The 25,710-nt window shown below is 41.8% G+C and overlaps 1 protein-coding gene across 1 annotated transcript in view; it reads right to left on the bottom strand.

Annotated features, from left to right (window-relative positions):
* Positions 1-25,011, bottom strand: part of BCLAF3 (BCLAF1 and THRAP3 family member 3) — a 32,838-nt gene extending 7,827 nt beyond the window's left edge. Inside the window, exons 1-9 of the mRNA XM_082482426.1 lie at positions 24,888-25,011; positions 16,643-16,716; positions 14,045-14,623; positions 13,035-13,700; positions 10,570-10,748; positions 9,786-9,900; positions 9,107-9,170; positions 8,155-8,273; positions 4,324-4,438 (exon numbers count right to left, since the gene is read on the bottom strand). Of these exons, the coding sequence (XP_082338552.1) occupies positions 4,324-4,438; positions 8,155-8,273; positions 9,107-9,170; positions 9,786-9,900; positions 10,570-10,748; positions 13,035-13,700; positions 14,045-14,623; positions 16,643-16,683 (1,878 nt within the window). The 5' untranslated portion in view covers positions 16,684-16,716; positions 24,888-25,011. The remainder of the gene's footprint in view (positions 1-4,323; positions 4,439-8,154; positions 8,274-9,106; positions 9,171-9,785; positions 9,901-10,569; positions 10,749-13,034; positions 13,701-14,044; positions 14,624-16,642; positions 16,717-24,887) is intronic.
* Positions 25,012-25,710: the final 699 nt, after the last annotated feature.

The following is a 25,710-nucleotide window of genomic DNA, read 5'->3' as shown; positions in this document are numbered from 1 at the left end:
TTCTTAAAATGCCCTGACAAGAGGGGATTCAGCAGAAAACAAGAAGAGAAAAAGAAAGACCTTATGAAGCAAGAACAAAAGTAGTCAAAATAGCTTTTCCAAGAAAAAAAGGTACGGAAAATTAGATACACAGAGGAAAAAGCATGTCAGGAACTTCCCATTCTAAGAATATGAAGATACTCCATGAAATCAAATTAACTTTGTCCATACAACACGTAATTGAATCAGGAAGCTCCCTGTTGGAGTACACTCCTCCTTAAAGCCGAGAATTCAGCAAGATAAAAAGCAACAAAACAACATTCAAGAAAGTTTCCTGTTACAGTTAAAAATAAACCTTTGGGAATTAAAAGAAAGCTTTTCTCAACTAACTGTGGATACACCCCTCCCCATCCCCACCTCCCTTAAGATTCAAGTACATTCATGGAAACAAAAACATTAGAACTACTTAATGCATAGATGCAGCAATCTACTCTTCAGGAATTTCCTAAACCATAGGTTTAAAGTGGAAAAAAAAAAAAATGGGGAAGTACAAATAGATACTTGTTCTGATCTCCTATTCTTTAGCTATCCTCTTTTTGTCAATAGGGTACAAGGCTAGACAGACATTTCTTACAATCGAGGCTAGATAGGTATTTGCACCTTCAAGGCACAAGTTCTTCTCAACTTTTAAGCTCAACCCTCGATAACTGAATATTAACACAAGAAACACTCCCCTCTACTGGCCTGATGTAAAAAAAGTGCTCATACCCTGCACAGCAAAGTTCGTATCAGTTAATCATGGGATACCAAAAGTAGGCCAACCACATCAATACCATTTCCATGTTTAATTTTAACCCAAATGACTACTATTGTCCATTTAACAAGACAGCAAGAAGTGGTGTTGGTATCACATTTTGATATTTTATCATAAGGATACTTTAATACAACCAAGACATTATGTTTTCACATTAGGCAACATCCTAGCATCAGACATGATGAGATAGTGATCAGGCTTTCAGTTTTCAAGCATCCATCTTTAAGCAATGCTGATACACACAGCTCCTCAAGGAACAGTGATAAAATCCACAATGAAATTTTACCAAAGATGAAAGTGTGCAAATTATTTATCCCATAAATTATATTTTTTTAAAAATCCCATGTTTTAATTTAAGAAGCTGCAGTGGTTTTTCTATCAAATACTCTTTTTTAAAAAATATTTTTGCTTTATTTTCTGAGCCTAGGCACTGTTATGCTTGTCATATGAAACCTGGCTCTCTAATGTACTTCTCTCTCAATATTTATCAGTAAACAAGAGCAAACAAACTTTAGAGGAGTGTTGAATATTAGAATTTTTGTTTTGGATTTGCAAGGGTTTGCTTTTAAGATTACAGGTGGAACTCTCCTAAAAAGTGGTAAAAGATGCCTATTGCATACTTTTTCATGTATTTTCCCATACCTTTACAATTTTGCTAATACAGTGTGCTATTGCTACATCTCTTCTGTAGCATAAACCAGCTTCCCATAACCAACCGAACCAATACTTACCCAAGAATCTGTAAGACTGAGCAAAACCACAAGTTACTTTCTTATTCAACAACTATTATCTTAGCTCTTGCTGGTGTTTCAAACTCTTCCTTGGTTTTTCCATGTATTGCTGTGCCTCAGCAATATAACCTTCATTTTAGGATGTTTCCTATTTAAAAAGGTGTGGTCAACCCAGCATCAACATTCTGGTGACTCATCAAACCACTTCTTAAATCCAATGCATTGTTCTCTGAATGCTGCCTTTTAGTCGTGGTCCTTACACTTTTCAAGGTGCCTGGCAGTGTTCACACCTGAACCATACTATTCTGACACAAGACTCTGAATGGCATATTCCAAACATTTGTCTGCTTGCAGAAAGCAGCTACAAGTGACCTTTACCTTCATTCATTTTGGGTGTTGTAAGACTGCTTTCAACTCTATTAATATTAAACTTCCAAACAAAGTAGTAATAAATACAGTCACACAGTTCTGAATTTATTACAGAAAACCTACTCAAGACAGAAATGATACATGTGGCTGAAATTACAGTTGGCTGCTTGGATGCCACTCCACTTAACTCCCACAACAAATACTAAAGCAGTGCCAGCAGCTTACAGGCATGGAGATGGAGCTTGAACAGCTCGGTATACCACACATACAGGTATGGCTTGATCAAGCCCACCAGGGTAAGCTCTTCTCCAGTCACACCCAGACCTGAAGAACTCCTTCAAGGAAAGCCATTTTAAGCACCGTACATGCTCACACAACATGCCTACATGTCATGGGAAGTACCACACTACTGGAGCTAGCTTATTCAGCTGAATTATTGGTAATAATATGCTCAGGTATGAGCTCACTGTATTAGTGATCTGCTCTGCCCAGGAAAAGATTACTCTCTTTCTACATTAATTTACATATTGAGAATTAGACATACTAGATAAACAGGAAAACAGACAAGGGGAGCAGAATAATAATCAAAAGGCAAGAACAGAAACACAAAAACAGAAGAGGAGATGCAATTAAAAAGTGCCAATTAATGTATTGCAGACACATTTGCAAAATGTCTTTAAGCCTTCCGAGCCAGCTGGCGACCATTGATTAATTCTATCTTTACTGACAAATGTGGATGGCAAACTAAAGTATTTTATTTTCTCACTTGTCTGCAACGCAGCTTCTGCATGGCTGACTTCATGAAGAGTCATTCCTTCCTTAGGATGCCTTGCATTTGTAATACCCATGCTTTCACAGCTAGTGTTGTTCTGAATGGCAAACTCCTCACTGCAGTGCAGGAGTTTCTAAAAACTGCACGTTTGCAGTTTGCTATTAGATATCAAAATGCAATCTTCCTGAACATGCAGCACATCTAACAATAGCTCAGTTTCTATTTCAAACTCACTCCCTTTTTATTTGCAATTACTATATTACTTAATGAGCAATAACTACTTGGTTTTGGGGACTTCAATCTTACTCTTAGAGTAAGGAATGTTTTTTACCATTAAAAACTTGTGTTCTTTTATACTGTTATATATGCAAGGCAGCAACATTTCAGTGATAGTCAGAACTTTGACTAAATAAAAGCTACTTTTGATAGACCTCAGAAGAGTTTCATGTTCTTTTGGAATCCTGTCCATAAGGTATTAATTACAATGTATAAAGAACAACAATTTACAGTTAATAATAAAGTTTTTCTGGTCTCACCAATTCCCCAAGTTAAACAAGCACAAACACTTGGAAATAAGACTACATTTATTTAGAAAAAACTTTCCAAGAGAGATAATTTTATTTCTACTGAACCTAATGTAACCGTCTTCCCCATTTCAATATTAAAGTACATCACAGAAAGTTAGCCTAAGAAAGAATAAGTGCCCAAACTAGCTTTGATAAATACTGTAACAGATAAGCTATTCCATTGTATAACATTCCTTCCTCAGGAACAATATTTCAGACATTTCTAATTATTTCTGCAATTTGTTCCTTATTTTTATTTGTTTTTAGAATAAGAGCTTTTCAGAACTTTTATCATAATGAGAAACACCGTTTTAGTAACAACGCTACATACACAAAACAAGATTCAGACCTCCCCTTCCAACCACTGACAACTAGAATGCAGGATAGTATTCTTTTTCTCAGACTTTTCCACATTACCTCAGGTTATCTGCTTAATTACAAGGCCTTCTAATTTATAGCTTAGGCAGTACATCATTAAGTGGAAGAACTACAATATTAGGCACAAGTTTCTTTTACAAAGATACAAGAAATATGAGGTTTTATTTCATGACAGCCTTAATCGATTAATTTCAGTAAGTCATTTGGAACATAAAATTCAGTTCAAAAGCTTAGTTCGACCTGAATAGTCAGTAAGAGATCTAAAGTTCACCACTTTATTTCCGGACTAGCTGAAAAAATGTTTTGATTTCACCCAACATACCAAGCTAAACCAGCTTTCTGAAAAAACAAATCCTGGGCCAACTCACTGCTAGGTTATAAAGAAGCAGTAGCAAAGTTGTTAGGGAATACTGCACAGGCATGCAAACGCAAAAGAATTTTCATTTTTTTTTAATCAGCATTTGATCATGGGTTTAGCTCACTTGTATTAATCTATGCTTCAACAAATATCTGAGGAAGTACAGCACTACAACTGTGAAATTATGAACAGTTTTACTGTTGAGCAAAGCCTGAAGATAATATAGCCTCACTTGAAATTTAAAAGGACAAGATATCAGACTTAAATTTACATCAGCCTAGACAATGGAGCAAAAAATTAATTATAAATGTAAAAACAACAAATGCAGAAGCTACTAATTCTACGTTGAGGCTTACCAGGTGAGGTTTCCCAATAAATTTCCTGAAAGGTGGTTTAGTGAACCTCATAGGCTTTTGGAAGCCATCAAGTTGAGAGTTTTGTAATTTTGAAAGACTGCAGCTTTGGTGGTTCCTATATGTGAGAGAAAGAGAGAGAGAGAGAGAGAGAGAACACAATTAAAATCTAAAGTCATAACATATCAAAACTCTGTATTTTAAATGACCTTACTCTAGCATCTGTATCACTCAGAAGTGCAAAGTGATGGTTTCAAAGTAATTTTTTTCTAGGACACTCGATAAATTACTAGTCTTCTGACTAAACTCAAGCAAGCTGTATTCTCTTATGGAATGACAAAGTAACAGAGATACTCTGCCTCCTATGAAATCCTCACTGTGCAAATCGTGTTTCCCGCCCCCCGCCCCCCGGCCAGGTCTGCATGGCTGGTCATTGCTGCCCTCCGCTGGTTGAAATGCTTTCTGCATTTCAGCAGTTTTATACTGCACTATCTTTCTATCTTTAAAGTTGCACAGAACTTCCAATTTTGTGAAATCAAATCTGACAGAAGCTCAGATAAATAGCTAGATGCTCCAGTTTCATCCACAACAAGCAGGGTGCTCTGGCTTTGGGCTTCAGCTTGCTTGGTTTTGTATATTTTTTTTTTTTTAATGAGAACATTGCTATTATAGATTTGCCCATAAATCTCTAAATAAAACATATACCATGAGAAATAACCACCAGCAGTTAAAATTCATAGTTCACAAAACATACAGAAACAGTTTTCAGAGCTGCAGAATACATTACTAAGGCAAAAAACAGAGGCATACTGAACTAGCTCATAAGTATTGCCAGTATCTCATATGCGAACGATGGAAAAACCCCGATCTCAGGAAAATTCTACAGTCAGGTACATAAGGCTGTACACAACAGTCCAATATTTATTTTCCCCACTTGATAACTTTTACTTTTTTTGTTAAAAGAATCTCAAAAAATATTTCTTCTGCAGCTTCACAAGTCAGCTTTCCCAAATGTGTGCATTGCCACTATTTGCCATTATAGACTGCATTTAAAATGAACAAACAGCAGCATGACAACCATGGCTGACACCCCAGAGGGCCGTGTTGCCATCCAGCATGGACTGGACAGGCTGGAGAGCTGGGCAGAGAAGAACCTAATGAGGTTCAACAAAAGCAAGTGCAAGGTCCTGCACCTGGGGAGGAAGAATGCAAAGCACCAGTATAGGTTAGGGGCGGACCTGCTGGGAAGTAGTTCTGAGGAGAAGGATCTGGGGGTCCTACTAGACAGTAAATTATATCCATGACCCAGAAATGTGCCCTTGTTGCCAAAAAGGCCAATGGAATCCTGGGCTGCATAGGGAAGAGTGTGGCCAGGAGGTCATTCTCCCCCTCTACTCTGCACTGGTGAGGCCACAACAGGAATACTGTGTCCAATTCTGGGCTCCCCAGTTCAAGAGGGACAGGGAACTGCTGGAGAGAGTCCAGCAAAGGACAACTAAGATGATTAAGGGCTTGGAGCATCTCCCTTATGAGGAAAGGCTGAAAGAGCTGGGACTCTTTAGCCTGGAGAAGAGAAGGCTGAGAGGAGACCGTATTAACGCTTACAAGTATCTAAAGGGTGGGTTGAAGGAGGATGGAGCCAGGCTCTTTTCAGTGGTTCCAAGTGACAGGACAAGGGGCAATGGGCACAAGTTAGAACACAGGAAGTTCCGTTCAAATACATGGGAAAACTTATTTACGGTGAGGGTGACAGAGCACTGGCACAGGCTGCCCAGGGAGGTTGTGGAGTCCCCTCCTCTGGAGATTTTCAAGACCCCCCTGGAGGCAGTCCTGAGTAATGTGCTCTGGGCAATCGTGCTTTGGCAGGGGAGTTGGGCTAGAGGTCCCTTCCAACTCTGAAAATTCTGTGATTCCGTGATATTAAGAGCAATCTGCAAGTCATGACTACAGTGTAGATAAAGAATTGCCAGTGTAATAAAATGTAATCAACAATTCTTCTAACACAAATAAGTCATATCTCTGTAATCAACCAACCTCACAACATCCAACGTGAAAGAGGATGACAGGTTGGCAAACACTCTGGGGCAAACACCTTTAACAAACCTGTTGGATGAATTCATAGCAGTAAAGCTATTCCAAAAATCTAGGGTTTTTTTCATAAAATTCTCCAAGAATCATAAAATTCCAGTTTTTGTTGATATTCCGTATGACATTACAAAAAAAGCAGGGCAACACAACAATGTATTCATCCTAGAACACTTCTATGAAACTACAAAATACCAGGAGAATGTTGTTACATGGCACATCAAGGAGTTTAAAAATAGTTAAGCATCTTTAAATTAATTTCTGCCCCTCTTCCCATTCAGTGTTATAGTTTAAGCTTGCTTTTCATTTTTTTCCCATCTTTCAAAGTAACACTCCATTACAGAGTAGTTTGCAATGTATGTCAGTTGAATTTTGTCATGCCTGACAAATTTGGTGGCCTTCTACAAAGGGGTTACAGTGGCAGTGGACAAAGGAAGACCAACTGATGTCACCTACTTGGACTTGTGCAAAGCGTTTGACACTGTCGCACACAAAATCCTGGTCTCTAAATTGAGGAGACAGATTCGACAAATGGACCACTTGGTCGATAAAGAACTGGCTGGATGGTCGCACTCAAAGAGTTGCGGTCAACGGCTCAATGTCCAAGTGGAGAGCAGTGACTAGTGGTGTTCCTCAGGGTTCGGTACTGGGACCTGTACTGTTCAACATATTTGTTGGCGACATGGACAGTGGGGTCAAGTGCACCCTCAGCAAGTTTGCCAATGATGCCAAGCTGCTTGGTGAGGTAGACACGCTGGAGGGGAGGGATGCCATCCAGAGGGACCTGGACAGGCTAGAGAGGTGAGCCCAAGCCAACTTCGTGCAGTTCAACAAGGCCAAGTGCAAGGTCTTACATCTGGGTTGGGGCAATCCCAAGCACAAATACAGGCTCAGCAGGGAATGGCTGGAGAGCAGCCCTCAGGAGAAGGACCTGGGAGTGCTGATTGACGAGAAGATCAACATGAGCCAGCAATGTGCAATCGCAGCCCAGAAGGGCAACCGTATCCTGGGCTGCATCAAAAGAAGTGTGGCCAGCAGGTCAAAGGAGGTGATTCTGCCCCTCTACTCCACTCTCGCGAGACCTCACCTGCAGTACTGCATCCAGCTCTGGAGTCCCCAACATAAGAAGGACACGGACCTGCTGGAGCGTGTCCAGAGGAAAGCCATGAGGACGATCCGAGGGCTAGAGCACCTCCCCTACGAGGAGAGGCTGAAAGAGTTGGGGCTGTTCAGCCTGGAGAAGAGAAGGCTCCAGGGAGATCTTATTGCGGCCTTCCAGTACCTAAAGGGACCCTACAGGAGACCTGGGGAAGGACTTTTTACTAGAGCACGTAGTGATAGGACGAGGGGGAATGGCTTTAAACTGGAAGAGAACAGGTTCAGATTGAACATTAGGAAGAAGTTTTTCACTTTGAGGGTGGTAAGGCACTGGAACAGGTGTGCCCAGAGAGGTTGTTGAGGCCCCATCCCTGGAGGTGTTCAAGGCCAGGTGAGACGTGGCCTTGGGCAACCTGGTCTTGTGGGAGGTGTCCCTGCCTATGGCAGGAGGGTTGGAACTTGATGATCTTCAAGGTCCTTTCCAACCTAAGCCATTCTATGATTCTATGAATTACAGTCCAAGTCAAACTTACAAGGACAAACTATGGAAAAGAAGCACAACATATGTGAACGTAACTGTGGAAGAGTCAAAAAATGAACACATAAGATAACTACAAGCTTGGGCCAACAAGATTGCTGTTTGCCAATTACCTTGGAGTTACACCATCTACATGAAACGCTCTCTCGTCTTCATTCTTCAATCTCTCTTTTCTCCTCCTTTCTATATCATGCCGCAGATCATTTGGATCTTCTAACACTCTCATAATGTTCTAATAAAGAGAAAGGGTTAAAGTCAAGTCAGCTAGTAATAACTAAACACTGATGTGATTCTGTCCTTCAGGGGTTGCATCTGGTATATAACCTTGTTAATGTAGTTCAACTATCCGCACCTAGGACAGATGCACATCAACCCAAGCATCCAAAGTCCAAAACAGTAACAAAAGGTAGTCCTAAACAATTACCCTTTCTTGCACCATCTGCCTTTTTATAAGTGTCCAAGCAACAATGAACAGAGCACTGGAATTCTGTACAGTCGTGAAGGCAAAAATGTACACATTAATTCCAGTATGTCTTAAGTTCTACTGTTCTTAAGTTGAATCTCCACATGCCTGCACTATAGAAAAAAAATGGTAACTAAATCACAGTAAGCATAGCCTGAAAGGGGAAGACAGAAATCTTATGTCCCTGGATGAAAGCATGGGATAAAATAGCGTTCTGAGGAATTACACACGTCAGGCCATTCTAGCATTAGGGTAGAAGAAACATTAAGGCTTTTTCTAATCTCACAGGGAAAGTAAGAGCCATGAGTCAGTCACCTACTTAGTATTTACACTATTTAAAAACAGCTAGGGGTTCAAGCAGCAAGAATAATCACACTCCAGCTACTCTGGAGAACACACCTGCATTTTACTCATCAGTGAACACAGTATACTTGTACCACTGTGGTATCTGCAAATATGCTCAAGTGTGCATTTCTGTGTGAGAATTACTGATGGTCTTCAAAGCATGTAAAAATGACTTACCAATAGCAAGGGGAAGATGTTGTTTACACCTCTATCATTTTAACTTACTGTTTGCCAAAGAAGTTAAGTAATCAAGATACCTGGGGAGATTCAGATGGCACAGCTCGCTTGTTCTGAAGTTCTGCTAGAGACATGTCAATCCTCCTGCAACACAAAAATATCACAGAATCACCTAGGTTGGAAGGGACCTTGAAGATCATCAAGTCCAACCATCAACCTAACACTGCCAAAACCACCACTAAACCACGTTCCTCAGCACCACGTCTACCCGTCTTTTAAATACCTCTAGGGATGGTGACTCCACCACTTCCCTGGGCAGCCTGTTCCAATGCTTAACAACCCTTTCTGTGAAGAAATTTTTCCTAATATCCATCCTAAACCTACCCTGGCACAACTTGAGGCCACTTCCTCTTGTCCTATCACTTGTTACTAGCGAGAAGAGGTCAACCCTCACCTCTCTGTGACCTCCTTTCAGGTAGTTATAGAGAGCAATAAGGTCTCCCCTCAGCCTCCTTTTCTCTAGACTAAACAACCCCAGTTCCCTCAGCCACTTCTCATAAGACTTGTGCTCCAGACCCCTCACCAGCTTTGTTGCCATCACTATACATAGCAAAAGCATTACTGACCAACTGCAGAATTCTTTACAGACTACAGGCAGGTAGTTTAGAGTCAGTGAAAAAACACTTTACATTGTGGAATGTCTACTGAAAATTAACTACCTTAATGCAATTAAATTAAGGCAAAAAACACATAAGTTACCTGTGAATTTCTGGATCCAAACATATTTTAACTTCATTCATATTTGCAATTGGTTTATCCTGAATTTTTGAGAACCGTTCATGTAGAGTGATGTCAGAAGATGTAAAATAATTTGCTGTGAAGAGATATTAAATACAAAAATGTTTATTTGTAGTATTTGAAATGCACAGTGGGAAATTGTATCTTTTAAAAGATTACCTCTTAAGGACACCAAGACAACTTCTGAGATTAAATGCCAAACTATTTCCACTTACAGTTTAACATTCACAAATGAAAGATTAGGCCACCCCAACTTAGACATCATTCTTATTTAATGAGATTAAGCCCAATAGGAAGTTTACTATTTGTCAGCTCTATCATGTCAGTACTCAAGTGACTATAATCTATAAATAAAGTTCAACACTGAACATGATGCAGTAGTCTAAACACTACTCTGAAAAAATAAAGGAACTACATATAACTAGGAAGTTGTGACTACAGCAAAGCTCCTTTTTCTTCTCTTGATCCCAAATAAGCAGGTTAGTCTTAAGTACTACCACAAAATCCTTTCGACCTTTACACTCCACAATAATGCCTCTATTATGGACCAAGACCTTCTTACAATCATTCTCCACCCAACCACTTGAAATCCTCAATCTACATTTACCTTAAACCAATACAGAATGAAGCCAAAATATAAATGAAGCCAAAGGCTTAAGATTTACAAGGACAGCATATCTAATTCATTAAATTTGGTTTTAATAATTATAAATACACAAACATAAACCCCAAATATTACAACCACCTTTAACTTGATGGATAATTGTGATTATTTCCTGAGTAAATTCTCTGGATGGGTCGTTTTCAACATTTTGTGTTACAGATTCCATGTGCTCAAACACCGGATGAAAATTTTCATTTTTCCTGCCAACAGCAACCAGATCATGTGACATCTGTCTCTCTGTAGTATGACTAGAAGCAGTCCTAGAATAAAAATTTGCAGATATTCACCTTAAAATAATTCACTACATCTGAAAAACTTCTAATAGATGAGTAGAACAAAACAATAAATTAAGAAGTTTTTAGGAATAAGTGTCATGAAACGGACATCCCATTTTCTTCCTTTTTTTGAATTAAAAAACTCATAAGGTCACAAGGAAGAAAAGCTATAATAAAATACAAAAAGACTACACTCTCAGGAATTCTCATTTCAGTGAAGTATATAATACAAAATTTGTGAATTTTAAACTTAGTTCATCTAGGTTATCAAATAAAACAGGCAAATGAAGATCCTCATGTACTTTAGTATAATTCTGGAAGGCAATTATGTGTGTGTCTTTGTTTACAAGGAATGACCATACAATTTTCAGGAACAGTTCAGAGATGTAAAAATTTCACAGCATCTTTGGAAAATGAATCATCACTTAAGCCTAATGAAACAGCTTTCCAGGGCCAGTGTGTGAACTTCAGAATGTGTTTAGCATCTTTCTGTCAAATTTTACTCATTCTAAGTAAGTTTATGCCCCAAATGGTTGCACTGCTGCTTTAAGAGTTATTTTGACATGGAAGATAACACTTTAAAAATCCTGCTGTTCTTGTTGCAAGGAAAATGCTTGTCATTTCGAAAGATAAATTGAGGACTCAAACAGCCCATGTAAAAGCTTTTAGGATAAAAACTGTTTACCATGAATTCTGCAAAGTGATTATGTGCTGGCCCATCCTGTATTTGAAACATACAAGACTAGGATTTCATACAAAAATTGTATTAGAAGTAGCCTCTAGCAGGTGCCAGAAGTCATCTATTTGCCCCCAGTAAACTCTAAATAAATGCATGCAAGAGGGACTCCAAACAATCTCAGCTGTAGATTATTTGAATTATCCTCCTGCTCCTCAGGTTTATAAAGAAAATATTCTTCCCAGCTGCATCCTTTCAAGTCAGGTGTTTGTTAAATGCCTTAAGTAGGCAGCATGAATATTCCCAGTCATCAGCTTTTACAAAATTTGTGTTCTCATCTTTAAAAAAAAAAAATTAAATATTTAACACTTTTGGCTGCAGAAGCAAGCCTTCCACACATTAAATTAGCTGTAATCAATGTTGTAGTTCAGTCTGCAAATAATTACCACATCCATTGTGCATGACTTTCAAAAACAATAGCAAGAGGCTACTAGATATAGGAATCATCCTGTGGGCTTTTGACAAAACCCAGCAATAATTAAGTTATTTTCCTTATATCATCACTCAGGAAGTTAAATGCTTGTCCTAGCTTGGGGCAGGGGGCTTTACTCCACTTCCCTTTCCACAGTCTTTAATGTTAGCCCCTTATGTGCAAACATTAACTTGTCTTTGTAGCTCTGCATTGTATTATATGTTTCTGAAATATTGGAAAGGGAAAAAGTTTATATAGTTGGTTTTTTTTTTTTTTTTCATTTATTTGGGACCAGAAGCAAAATACCTTTAAAATGAAGCCAGATTATTTTGAAAGGGAAGGTAATCCCTTCCAAAAACGATTACTGCCATTATATGACATTTTTGCCTGCAACACAAGGCAACATACCAGAAAAACCTGAAAAAAACTACACAAACCAAGCTGCTTACTTTCTACCATGTATCTATCATCTAGATTTTCATACTACCACCACTTTTTTCCAACTCAGCCAGCATTGGGAATGCTAAAGGCAACCACAAGTATTACAGAGAAGACAGAAGCAGACTCTACTGCTTCTTCAGTTCTGATGCCTCAACAGATTGCCACTTAATTTGTTACAGCAATAAATAACATAACCCAGGGAACTCTAGTTTTTCAACAGCTTTATTGGACTTGAGATCTCAAACAGCAGAATACGTGCCTTAGATTTATGTAATTTAAAGGTTATTTGCTTTTTAGAAGAAATGAGGAATGACTCAGTCAAAATGCCATCATATTCCAAAAGAAAGCACACCTCTTCTGGTTTTGTTTTTAAATAAAAGTAACACATGTACTTATCACAAGTAACTTTTAACTATAGGTTTGTGTCAGTCATATCTGCTCTTTCCAATTCCTACTACATTTCCATGAAATGAACTAGGGTGGGTTTTTTTTGGTTTGTTTTTAATAGAGGTAGGCTGCAAGTTTCCATTCTGGGCAAATTAACATTTTAAACAAAACAAAATTTAAAAAGTAAAACCTTAGCTTATCCAGGTTACCTCTTAAAGAAACTGTGCTTTCCTCCAATATTCATAAACTGTAAAGAGAAAGGAAGAAAGCTGAAGAGGTGAGGAGAAACCAATACCTGTACTTAGTCACCATTTTCTTCATATCCACTTTGATTGTGAGATGTTCCCTCCTACAGTTGACATCTGACATTTTCACATCTGAAACAGTGTGACTTGAATCATGCTGGCTAGTGAAGGAATCTACTTTTTTCCTGAATTCTCCTTCTTTCCTTACTCTTTCCTTCGGCTTGTTTTTAAAAGACCTCAGATCGACATCCGTTTTGGAAGAGTTAACACAAGCATCACAGCCCTTCTTTGAACTATATTTAACAGGTACTTCAACGTGCCCTTCTTCAGTCCGTCTCGCTCTTCCACCGCTGAAGTAATCCAACTCTTTACTATTCCGGGCACCCTTAGAAGAACCATATTTCTGGTCTTCCTGCTTCACATACTTCTGAGCTCTATCATCTGAAAAAGGCTTTTCCCCATCCGGATGCCTGCGCCGTTTGTGACTGTACTCATAGGCTATCTTTGTCACAGAACCCTCCGAGTACTCCCTTTCAGCCAATCGGTGGGACTGGGCACCCAGATTTCTTTGCTCCTCCTTTTCTTGGTAGGGTGGAAAAGAACGTTCTTGCTTCCACTTGGAATTTCTTGCTACTTCTCCACCGTCATACCTCTCCATTTCTTTAGCCCTTTTAGACGTGTGCCCATATTCTCTGTAATCGTGATCTTCAGGATACCTGTGTTGACATAAAGCAATTTACACTTGCACTAGAGAAGAAAGTGAGAACTTATATGTGCAGAATGTTGGACAGCAGAATGCGTGGCAAGTTAACCCATAATCCCTCACGCCAAGGTACAGATGTGCAGGGGCTCTTAAGAGGGAAAATATTATCCTTTCATACTCTAGCCATCAATATGATTTACTTAAAAGACAAATACTTCACTACTACCAGTCGCCCATAATTAAACTACAAAGTGGCCAACGTGTTTCAAGGTGGATATCTTCAACTATAATGAAAACAGACTTTCACTTGAGGCTTTACACCAAAATACCCAGGTTTTAATTATTTTATTCCTATACCTCTTCTGTAAAGAGCTCCTTGCCGTAAATTCATCAGAAACTCTTCTGGGTGACTGACCATACTTCTCTTCATGTAATCTCTGATGCCTCAAGTCATCTTCATACCATTTTCTTTCAAGTTTACATGAAGCCCCTAATGGTCTATGAAAAGGTTTCATTCCTTTTTCATTTCCAGTGACTTTGTAGTGCTCAAACATGTATCTTTCTTCCATTTTGTGTTGGTAAAACGGACGATCATGCTCTTTATATGGTATTTCCAAGTATTCTGGTGGTAACTGGCATCTCCTATTGCTTTCAGTTCTTTCAGATGAATGTGTTCTGTAGGGCTTATGACTGTAAGTATCTTCCATGGGAATTCTTTTCAGGTTTGGTGAAGGTGATCTACGTTCATATATTCTCTGGTGGTTATTTCTATAAGGTGCAAACCTGGAATTGCTTTGTCCGTATTTTTCATCTTCTGTTCTCCAAGGCATAGGTTTCTTCGGGTCCTTACGAAAGCTTTTATATTCACAGTCATAATTAATATGAGCATGCCTTTGCCTATGGTGCTCTGGACTCCTAAATGCTGGAGATAAGGACCTAAGGCAAAAACAAAATCCACTTTGAATAGTCCCATAAAATTGAATCAACCTCTTAATGAGAGCATCTATCCCCTAAGGAAGTAGTTTAGTACAAATTTTTAATCAACTGGTAAAAAAATTAAAAACAAGATATTCAAAGTGTCATTTGCCTGTCTAGAGTACCGAGCTTACTTTTACTCTGTTGCAAGTATTCATAGGGGAAATACGCACTCAAAATAGTAGTAAGTCAATTTTTCTCTCTTTGCATTTTTTTTTTCACTTAAAACTAAAAATAATTACATATATATGAAGTTTCCACTACATTGAAGATAACTGTTATACGTATATTCACACTTCTCAAGCATTCCCTATATTTTTCAGTGCTAAGAGGAAAAAAGAGGAAGGAAAAAAGCATATAAAGAAATGAAAAAAAAAAAAGGGTGGGAGGGGGACCTTTCAGGTTTTCTTTTCCTGCCATAACAACCCCAAAAACTGATTGAAAACATTCTAAAATTACCTATTTAAAATGTCACACAGGTAGGCTTTTTCCTGCAGAAAAGACTGAGTTTGAGAAATGTTTTTCATCTTTGTGTAACTGTGTCTACATATACATACATGTATACCCATGCACTTCCACACTTATTGCAGCTTTTGCTATTAAAGATTCAATTGCTAAGATCCACTCAATTGCATCACTCAGCTTTGCATTTTCACAGTTACAAAAATGAAAGCAACTTAAGAGCCAAAATCTCCTTAAATAAAAAAAAAAAAAACCACACTAGCACAAGCCACTAGCAAGAGCCAGAAAATAATCTCAGACACAACAATTCTGCTTAAATTCAAGTATTCACTGTATACTCCCAATACACTCTAATAAAAACATTGAAAAAACTCAAGGAAGTCACTTCCTTTGTACACATACTGCAAATGTACAATTTGGCAAAACTATTTGCTCCATTTCTGCAAACAAACTCGAACTGAGAACCTCAGATCCTCATAAAACTGTAACAGCTAACTTCCGATACCACCCATAATGCTGCTGCCACTCCATATCATTCTGGTTAAGGCTTGCATTTTAACAAGAGCTGGGGCATTCCTCCCTGCCTTTCGCTCAAAGGACATACTCACAACTATCAATCTAGTATGGAGGCAGATAGGATTTCTCTTTTTAAAAAACAAAAGAAAACACATTTTATGTGTTATCCAAACTCCCTTGGTCTTGGTTATCACAACTTAAGTCTGTTTAGAAAAGCAACCCAAAACCAGCAAAAAAGTAGTTTCATATTACACACTAATAGCTCTTAAAAGCTTAAAATTGTATTCCAGCCTCCTAGTTTTAACACCTCAAATTTGCATTGCAAGTCCTAAAAATTAGGCAGGTAACGAACAGCATGAAGTAACCTGGATGTTATTCTGGTGATATAAATCAATGACACATGCTACTAGGTTAGTGTCCAAAGAGAAGAGCACTAACTCCCATGTTTTCAGTTCGCTTCATGCTGCAAAGCATATCTAACTGTGCTAAAGATCAATTTGCAGATCAACCCCAAAGGCTCAGAAAGCCCGAGGTGTTTGAACTAAGTAGTATTTTTTTTTTTTTTAAACAGTCAATCTGGCCCTCCCTGTAGACCAAAAGGAAAAACAGGAGTGAACTACAGACATGAAGTGCACCAGGTGGTGTGTCAGTAAAAATAATCTTAACTAGTTTGGTGCTTGGATTTTGTGCTTAAGGTAGTCCCAGGTCCCAAAACATGCAAGCTGAACAAGGTTCTTGGCAGACAGCAAAACCTTAACACTTCCATCTTAAGAAAAAAAAAAAAAAAAAAAGAAACAAAAAACCCCCACCATAATAAAATTGATTGCAAGTTCGGAAAAAAAATGCCTTTCAGTTTGGAAAACAAGTTATAATTTATAGAAAACACTTTCCAAATTGCAATTCTGGATGCAATTTTCCTTCTTTTATGCAAGTTTTAAGTCCTAATTATAAATCCTTATATAGAGCTACATTTCAGAACACAAGCTATAGATACATATTTACCTTGGTTTCCATCGTGGTGATCTTGATCTAGATCTTGTCATCTTCTCTCACGTTTTTATATAAGTTTCTTGAAGCTGTAAAAAGGATACAATTTACTAGTCTGATAACAGAATCGCACTACAAATTGCAACAGGGAGACTTGTTTTTAACAAGTTTAGTATTAGATGCTTCAAGGTTGGGGTGAGGCATATTTTTAGAATGTTTTACCTCTAATTCCCATCTTAAGGCAAGTAACTTTTCCTAACTGCTGATCTTAGAACACAGATTATTTTCTTTATAAATATTTAAATATTTGACCATTGCTCCCTTTTTCTTTCCATTTTGCAATGCTGTCTATTCACTGTTTTTAAATGTTAATAATTACCTCACAAGCAAGCTGCAGCAACTGAAAGAAATGCTGTAATTGTTAGTATGCATTAAGTGCTACAGATGATGCAGAGGGGAGAGACAGCCAGCTTAAAAATCAAGTTCACAAAGAAAAATGTTTTTGCATCGAGTTAAATTCTGAACTTCATATATACCGAGCTTCAGATTTGTAATATACACTGATATTTTTACATGGTTACAAGTCTCTTGTAGGCTTTAACTGCTCTGTCAAGTCTCATCACACACTTCATCCAAGTAAAACCACATACAAAAAAATCACTTTTCATTTTGATACTTAACTTGTTAATAACCTGCTACCTAGACACATTTAAATATACAGTGTATGCACTATGACAGAAGCAACTGCTACTGAATCCTGGAAGTAGCTCTGGGCATCCCTTCTCATAAAAGCTACAGAAGAATGAGAAAAACATCACTGCAATCTACCCTTCTTGCTCTTCTTTGCAAAAGGACACTAGAAACTTGAAGAATAAGTGATGAAAGGATGCAACTCACCAGTAACATAACTGGTGAACAGGAATGGAACTGATTATTATTTAGCAAACACAAGGATTAAAGCAGAGCGAGATTATCAGGTAACTGGTTAAAAGTTGGAGTTCAGACCACATGCCCATCTCTACAGCTCCTAATTATCACAAGATGCTGTAAAGGCCAGAAATATAAATAGATACAAAACCAGATCCATCAACAGCTCTGAAATTAATGAACAACCAGTCACTTGAAACTGGAAGAATACACCCAGGTCAGTGTCACTCTATACATGTTCTGGTATTTTCTCTAAGTATTTGCTCACAGACACTCACGGAGACCGAAAACTAGTCTGGACTGGTCAAGTATGGCCTTTGTGACACTCCCAGTGCTTAAATCGTTTCTTTAACTGAATCTTTTACTTGACCAACTAAAATTGAAAGGGGAGAAAAAACAGCAAGCTTTAAGGTATGCAAGAAACCTGGAAAAGTAGGTATGCACCCACATGCCTGACCCATTGCCTCACCCACCCCTTCACCCCCAATTGTTCAAATAAAGTATTACCCCTTGCTATATTTGATTTTTTTGTACAATTAGCTCATGGCTAGAACAGCAGTATCGTAAAGGAGAATGTACAGCGTGCTTCTAATGTCGACCACCACAGGTGGGCGTTAGACAAGCCATCTACTACATTTCAGAGTGATTCTGGAAACACTGACTTCCTGCTCATAAATTTGCACCATAAGCTAACCGGACAATTATTTGCAAGACATAGCAACAGCATAGTTCTGCAGAAAACTCTTGAATTAATTTTTTTAAAATCTCAACGTCTCCTATTTACCATAAGAGTATTCTGCTCTGCAACGAATCTTTCCACATGACAAGGCATGAAGTTGTAAGTGTTGCATGGGATACTGAAGCAAAAAAAACCTCCAATCAACTCCAAAGTACCCCAAAGACAATGTATAATATTTGTTCCCTGAACTTTCAAATATGAAGTTAGGATTGCCTCTTACATCCTAAAGGCATAGCATGAGGACTGCATGGCATGAATTAACTTCAGGCCCTTTGCTTACCCTAAGAAAGTACTAGCCAAAATTAAATATGATGCTCCAATGGCAGTACTCACCATTTTTTCAAATAAAAGTAATATTGCGACCAAAATATTTTCCTATTTTTCACCGATAAAACACACCTTACTGAAATGAACAGTACTTCAGAAACAAAAACCCACACCCCCTGGCTAACACATTTCAAAAAGAGGTGCATGTCCCACAAGCATCAAAGATTCCCTACTACCCCCTCTTCTTGTAAACTTTAAAAAGTGACAGTGTTTTACATGCCATTCAAATTCTTTCTATCTTCCTTTCAGTTCTGAACTTTCTTTCATTTTCAAGTGAATATGTAGGCACCAAGAGAAAAGTACCATTAAACCCCACCCAACCATTGTCCAGAACCTGATCTGCCAGGATCTCTCATCACAGGCTGATCAAGCTAGAAACTGAACATACAAAATGAAAGATTACTTATTCTTTCGAGTCTGGCTAAACAATCGTACTAAAAGTGTGAGAAGGACTGTGACAGCATGTTCTAGATCTTGCCTTAGGATAAAGAGGACTACTGTAATTTCTAGTGAAGACACTCCTTTTGTTTAGTGGAAAGAAAGTATTCATTTGTTTCAGTGCGCCTCCAAAAAAAGTGACCCGCGCAATATGATTTCCTCACAGTGAGGTTCAAGATGCAATATGCAGCATATAAAGGCAGCAGACACTCGACCCCAATCAAGACTACCAGCGGAACACCAGAATCACAAATTAATCTATACAGAATTTGTAAGCACATTGCTAAATTCGGGTTTTAATCATCTCACCTAGACCAGCAATATGGTTCCACACCAAAGGCAAGCTTTTCATAGGATGGTCCCAGGTAGCAAGCCTGTCTATAAGCAGAAGTACTTGAATCAAGTGAAGGCCCTATGGTTCCCAAGTCACCCATACAGGCACTTCTGAAAGGCAAAGTCATGTCGAAGCAAAGGTGCCAGGACCTGCTATGCTCTGGGTTCTGAATTTCACCAAGTCCTCCTGCTGTACTTTATGGGATGCTGTCACTATGAAAACGTGACAAACTACTTTTTTAACTAGGAAGCAATATTATTAGGTTCATAGTGCTCCTTGTGTTTGTATTACAACACTAAGTAACTCGCTGGAGGAATTATAAGTAACTGTGCTTAGATAATTTTAAAATATTAATGGAACCCCCACCTTCTATTTTCTTTTCCTTGACTTTTGGAGTTGAAATCAGACAACTTGCCTCAGAGGGAATGGCCTCAAGCCTGCTGCTAGCTCTCCTTTGATTCCACCCTTGACAGATCAGTGCTTTGACAAGTATGAGATTCTTGTAGTATCTGTCTACTATAAACCTGAAAGGAGTATGTTGAGACGTAACTTGAAAGTGACCAGAAATTGTATGGGATATGCCAACCTGAACACGCCCCCTTTCAGAAAGGCTATAAATTTTTAACAATCTTCATCTCCTTGATTTCCTCCAGCATGAAATACAAGAAATCATACATGACTGCAGGCATCCAGCTGAATGGGAAACTGGAGCTCCTCCCAAAAAGCCTCACACCAGCAAGCCCCAAACAGCTAAAACCTTGCAGATAAAGCACAGACTGAGTAGAAGTAGTTAACTCTCCTGTAAACAAACCATAAATACGTGGACTGCTTTACATGCCTTTTGGTTGCCTTCCATCATCTACAACAGATCACGGAAGAAAACCTATGCAGGACACGCAAAGGGCAGGTCAATAGCAGTGGTGCTCACCATCAAGAAGGTGCTCTTCAATTGCCATTTCACCTGTAGTGAAGGGAGATGTCATTCCTCACCCCTTTGTAAGGGATTGCCCAACCACCATTGCCACTGTCTCCCAAATCTTTTGGAGGAGGAAGGGATAAGCAAGTCTTTCATAGGTTGGGTCATACAGGAGACAGACACTCACCCTTGATTCATAAACTGCCCAGCTCACTATTCCCTCACTCTGCCCAAAAATATAAGGAGCAGCTGCAAGCCTTCCATTGACCGTCTTCCAGGCAGGGGATCAATTGGAAGCTGCGAGGGACAGGCCAAAGCATGTATTGCTGCAGTGTTGGTCAAGAAGGAGAAGCCAGGAAATGAGTCTCAACACCAAGACATCCAAGTATTTGATAGAAATACAATCAAATTAAAAGCTCAGCTGCAATCCAGACTTGGGGGAAAGAAAAAAAAAGGGAAAGATCTTGAAGCCTGCAATACAGAACACCATTTACCCTATCCTTAAGTGAAAAGTATATAACCAGCAACTTTTCTAGTAGTCAAGTTAAAATACCCGATTCAAAGGCTGTCCCGTGCTGCTCCCACCCCAGCCACTGTCCAAGCAGGACACAAACCTGGCATGATCTTGCCCATTCAGCTTCCAGGCAAATCTTATCACCTTCAACAGCAGACGCCCAGGAAAGAGCAGAAGAACAGAGACATCTCCCAGCAAACCAGCCTGAATGTTTCTGAACCTGCAACAGGACTTCACATCTCCTTTAGCCAACACTTCCCAGACTGGCTTGGGTACCATCACCACAGGCAGAGGCTTCCAGTGCCATGCTAGGCCACGCACACACCCATTTCTCCACAATTTTTTCTACTGAACACCTTCAATCTCAAAACCATAGCTCCCAACCAGCACCTTCATCCACCACCCCCAGCCCTTGCAGGGGCTAGAGGAAGGATGTCACAAAGTGTGCAGCACAGCTCTGTCGCATGCTCCAGCATCACTGCCCCAGCACCAGAGAGGCACCTGGAGCTGGTTACAGCTCTGCCAGCCCAGGGAGGTGACACCCAACTCAAGGCACATCACCTCAGGGCAGGACATATGTGACAGGTTTGAAGACTATTAGCTAAAACAGCTGTTTAAGTCAAGGACACACAACTCAGCTGAGGCAAATGAAACTCGGCTGAGGGATTTCTAAACCATTCCCTCTTTTAGACAACACAGCAGGTAACAGATCAATGCAAGTGACCAAGATCCAAATTTGCATCCTCAGTTTCCTCATGGTTCTCTGATATTCAGTGAGTGCTCTTTTTGATTACAGATCCCTTCTCCTGGGCTTTTGCCACTCTCGGAGCACCTTCCACATCTCCAACGTTATGCTTTGGATCTCCAAAATATTTTGTAGCAGGTCTGGTGGCACCACCCCCAGGTCACTGCAGCCTCCACCCTGAATCCTCACCACCATGGAGATAATAGGGCTATTCCTTCCCCCCCTTCTGTTTTTCCTTTTTCCTTGTCATGCTATATTTACCAAATTTCCTGATCTGGTCCACAGCATCTCCCACGACAGCTGAAGCAGCATGGCTGGGAACAGTGGGCAGCGATAGCAGGAGGCAGCACCACGAGCCCACACTGCTGCCGAATGTGCCACAATCCAAGGAGCACGTGAGCTCCAACGCTCCTGTTCATCTGCCGAGAGACACGGCCTCCTCAGCACAAGAAGCACCTTCCAAAACTGCAGTCACCGCAGCTTTAAAGAACTTTTTGTCCTCCTTTTCAGCTTTATCCCTTTTCTTTGGCACAAGCTGAGGAAGGCAGGCTTCACACATGTTGTACCCCAATACCAAAGATCTTTAAAAGACAACCAGGCCTCATGCGAGCAAGGTAACCACTCCACGCAGGAGCAGCACATGGGCATCACTCTCTTCTGCTTGCTATACAGAATGGATAGATATAAAAATTATTGTTTCTCCTTGCACTCACAGTAGGATGAAGACCTGCTACAGACAGTACAAGCCTAGCTGGAATATACAGTATTTCTTAACAGACCACTGAACAAATTTTAAGTAATTGCTAGGGATACATACAAAGTATTCCCCTGCCCCATGTATTTGAGCAAAAGAATAAAAATAACTGAGTAGATCTACTGAGCATGTAACTTGAGCTCAGTGTGCTCTCATTTAAAACCAACCCATTTAATGACACTAATTAGCAGGCGATGCCTCACCTTTGCAGAAAAACAGATTACAATGCCAACTTGGAAAGACTGAGCAGGATAAATCTGTATCACATAATAAATCAGGTATTTCACTCTCAAATAAACATGTTTTTTAATTTTTTTTTTCCTTACACAAAGAAAGCACAACCCTTAAACGTACTGGTGAGCTATTTCTATAATGGACTGAATTAGAGGCCTTTAACACCAACCTATTACAGAGCCTTAAATGTCACAGCACCATCCCCAGCCACTTATGCCTGTCCCTTTCTAAGGGGATGCCAGAAGTGTGTTAAATCTGCTCCTGTCATAGTCCCAGAGACAAACCACAACAACTTCCTGCCTACCAAACACTCTCCAACATGTTCAAACCACAATGGAGACCTTTGCTTTTTCACCTTCAGTGACAAAAACACCAGAATGCCAAAAGAAACCCCTTATTTATTCAGAATCAGCAATGCCATGCAGAAGTACTGCCAGGAGGCCAGGAAGTCCAGGCTGCCTTCCCCAGCCACACCAGAGAAATGAGCCCTCGCTGGAAGACTCCCAGCACATTTCCTGCCTTCCCCGCAGACAGCAAGCGCCTGCTGCCACCTGAGAGGAAAAGAAAACCTAACTGCATGCAACCACATCGCTCACCAGCTTGCTGCGACACCAACCCAGCCTACGTTACCTCCTGACAGGTGAACACCCACAACGCAAGACTGCACCAAAATCAAGCCCATCTCATCACAGTGCAGGCAGAAGTAGAGTTGGTTTGATCACTCTTACAAAAGCGGTAGCAGAAATACCAGTTATTTTGCTGAAGGCAGATGTGGAGGAGTGCATGGACACTCATTAAGACAGACAGCTGTTTATCAGGATAACAGGGTGTGCCTCTAAAGAAAGTTAATTAATGTCAGCTCACCTCATCAACACCAGTATTAAAAAAAAAAAAAAAACACCACGAAAAAATCCTCATAGCTTCTGATTAGTCCTTCAGAGTGCAAAGATGAAAACAAGGGGAAAGACTTAGTCATCCATGTTCTCTGCCCCTCTCTGCCCAACCCTGTGTCTCACAGCCTGCCACAACGTGGCTTCCGTCACCAGAGATCCTTCCATGCCTTTTGCATATTTTCTTCCCCTCCCTTCCTGGCATCCTCTTCCATGCTCTTCCTCCAGCAGTCCACACCCAGCAAAACTTTCACAGAAGATTCACTTTTCCTTGAGGCCCACAAACACACAAGGTAAGCAGGTAATTAAAATCTCCCAGCAATTTGAGTAACCTTTGTTTTAAACACTTGTACTTCAGGAACCTAAACTATATTTACAAGTGACTCGGGGCATTTAAGAATTGCAATAAAAATTAGGTATTACTGTTCTGAATGGAGTTGAGCCAAGTGAGGAGTGCTATCACTGATTCCTCCCGAGACATCACTGCCCCCTCAGATGTGTATGAATAATTGTGCCTAATCAACTAAGCCAGCTGAAAAAGTATCAGAAAACACAGATCCGGTCAAATCAGCACCAATTAATCTTGCTTTGGACTGACTCAATCCTGAAAATATCTTAAGCTAAACCAAAAGACACACTGGAAACAAGATATGACTGCTATACAAAACCTGTACTGCTTTAAGTTATGATAAACACGCGTTATAACTGGTGTTAAATCTGTGTGCAGCCACGTATAAATCACCAAGAACAGGGACTGCTGGTATTTATGCCTCGCTCAGCTCTGAGGAAAACGCTGTCCTTACAGTAACAGAGCGCAGCGACCTCAGCTCTGCGGTGCCCTGTGGTGCCCCGCGGGTTCACGGCAACGCGGGTTTGCTGGAACCGGCAAGACCCGGGGGGGGAAGGAAGGGAGGGCACGGCGCTAACAGCCCCCACGGCACCTCCTGTCGCCCCTGCCCCGAGCTTTGCTCCTGGCCCCCCCAAACATCCAGCGGACCACAAAACACACGGGCGTGGATGCGTACACACATATACACAGGCGGGGAGGGGGGGGGGGGGGTGCGAGGCCGCTGCTCCAGCCCACCCCGGCATCGGCAGAGTCCCCGCTGACCTCCTGTCCCCGCAGCACCCGCCGCCGCCGGCCAACACCTCCAGGGTCAGCGCGGGGAACGGAAGTGGCGCCTCTCCCCCCCCCTCCGTCTTCCCCGCCGTGGGCGCAGCGGGGGGCGGTGGAGCCCCTGGGGCCCGTCCCGGCCCTTCCCGGTCTCCAGGGCGGGGGATGGGCCCGGTCAGGGACAATGACCGCCGCCCCCGGGCACCCGGCTCCGGCTCACCCTGCCCGCGGCACCGGCCGGGCCCCGGCATCGCCGTCCTCCCCCCACACGCTGGGCCTGACCAGGCCCTGCCGAGACCTCGGGGCCGCCGCCAGCCCCCGCACTCACCGCCAGCGGGGCCGCTTCCGCCGCCTCCCGCCGCTCCTCCGTCCGCTCCGCCCCGAGCAGGTGCCCGGCGAGGAGGCGGGGCGGGTCCCGGCGGGCCGAGCCGGCTGCAGCTGCTCCCCACGGGCGCGGCGGAGAGAAAGGGCGGGCGGAGGGCGGGCGCCCCGGAAGAGGAGGGGCGGGCGGGGCCGGGCGGGGCGGCACCTCCCCCCTACCCCGCCCCTGGAGGCGGCACCGGGGCGAGAGGCAGCCTCAGTGCTGCCTGTCCGCGTAGCCGCGGGGTGCCCGCCCCGGCTGGGCGCTCTCGGGGGGAGGTGCCGGGCAGCGCGGAGAGGAGGGGAGAGGAGGAGAAGGGGCGCCCCGGCCCTTGCCAGGGGGTGTTCGGAGCTCTGAGGAGCCCCTCAGCCGGAAAGCCCCGTGAAAAACAGACCCCACCCGTGCCACGTCCCGCCCGGCCCTATCCCGAGCCCCGGGGACCGCCTGCCGGCTCCTGCGCGGGGCCGAGGTCGGCCGGAGCGGGGCAGGCCCGGAGTGCCGGGCTTTGCTGGGGAGGCAGCGCGGCCGCCGTCCCAGCGGTCTGGGGCAGGGCCGATTCGGCCGGACGCCTCCCCGAGGCCTTACCGGGCCGATAGCGAAGCCCCTTCCCCTGCGGTGTGGGCGGTGAGGCCGCAGACCGGCCGGGCAGGCGCGGCCTGGGTGCTGCCCGCCGGCCCGCAGGTGAAGCGGCCATGGCGTACCTGTCAGGGGACGCTGCGGCTGCCCGGGCCCGAGGCGCCTCTGGCAGGGCTGGGGTGGGTTTCTCCGAGGCTCTCTCCCAGTTCCCGCG

The sequence above is a fragment of the Vanellus vanellus genome, assembly GCF_965231255.1.
Source record: "Vanellus vanellus genome assembly, chromosome: 1".
NCBI classification, from domain to species: Eukaryota; Metazoa; Chordata; class Aves; order Charadriiformes; family Charadriidae; genus Vanellus; species Vanellus vanellus.
Note: the sequence above shows the minus strand (reverse complement) of the source record. Positions and strands in the feature narration are given on the sequence as shown.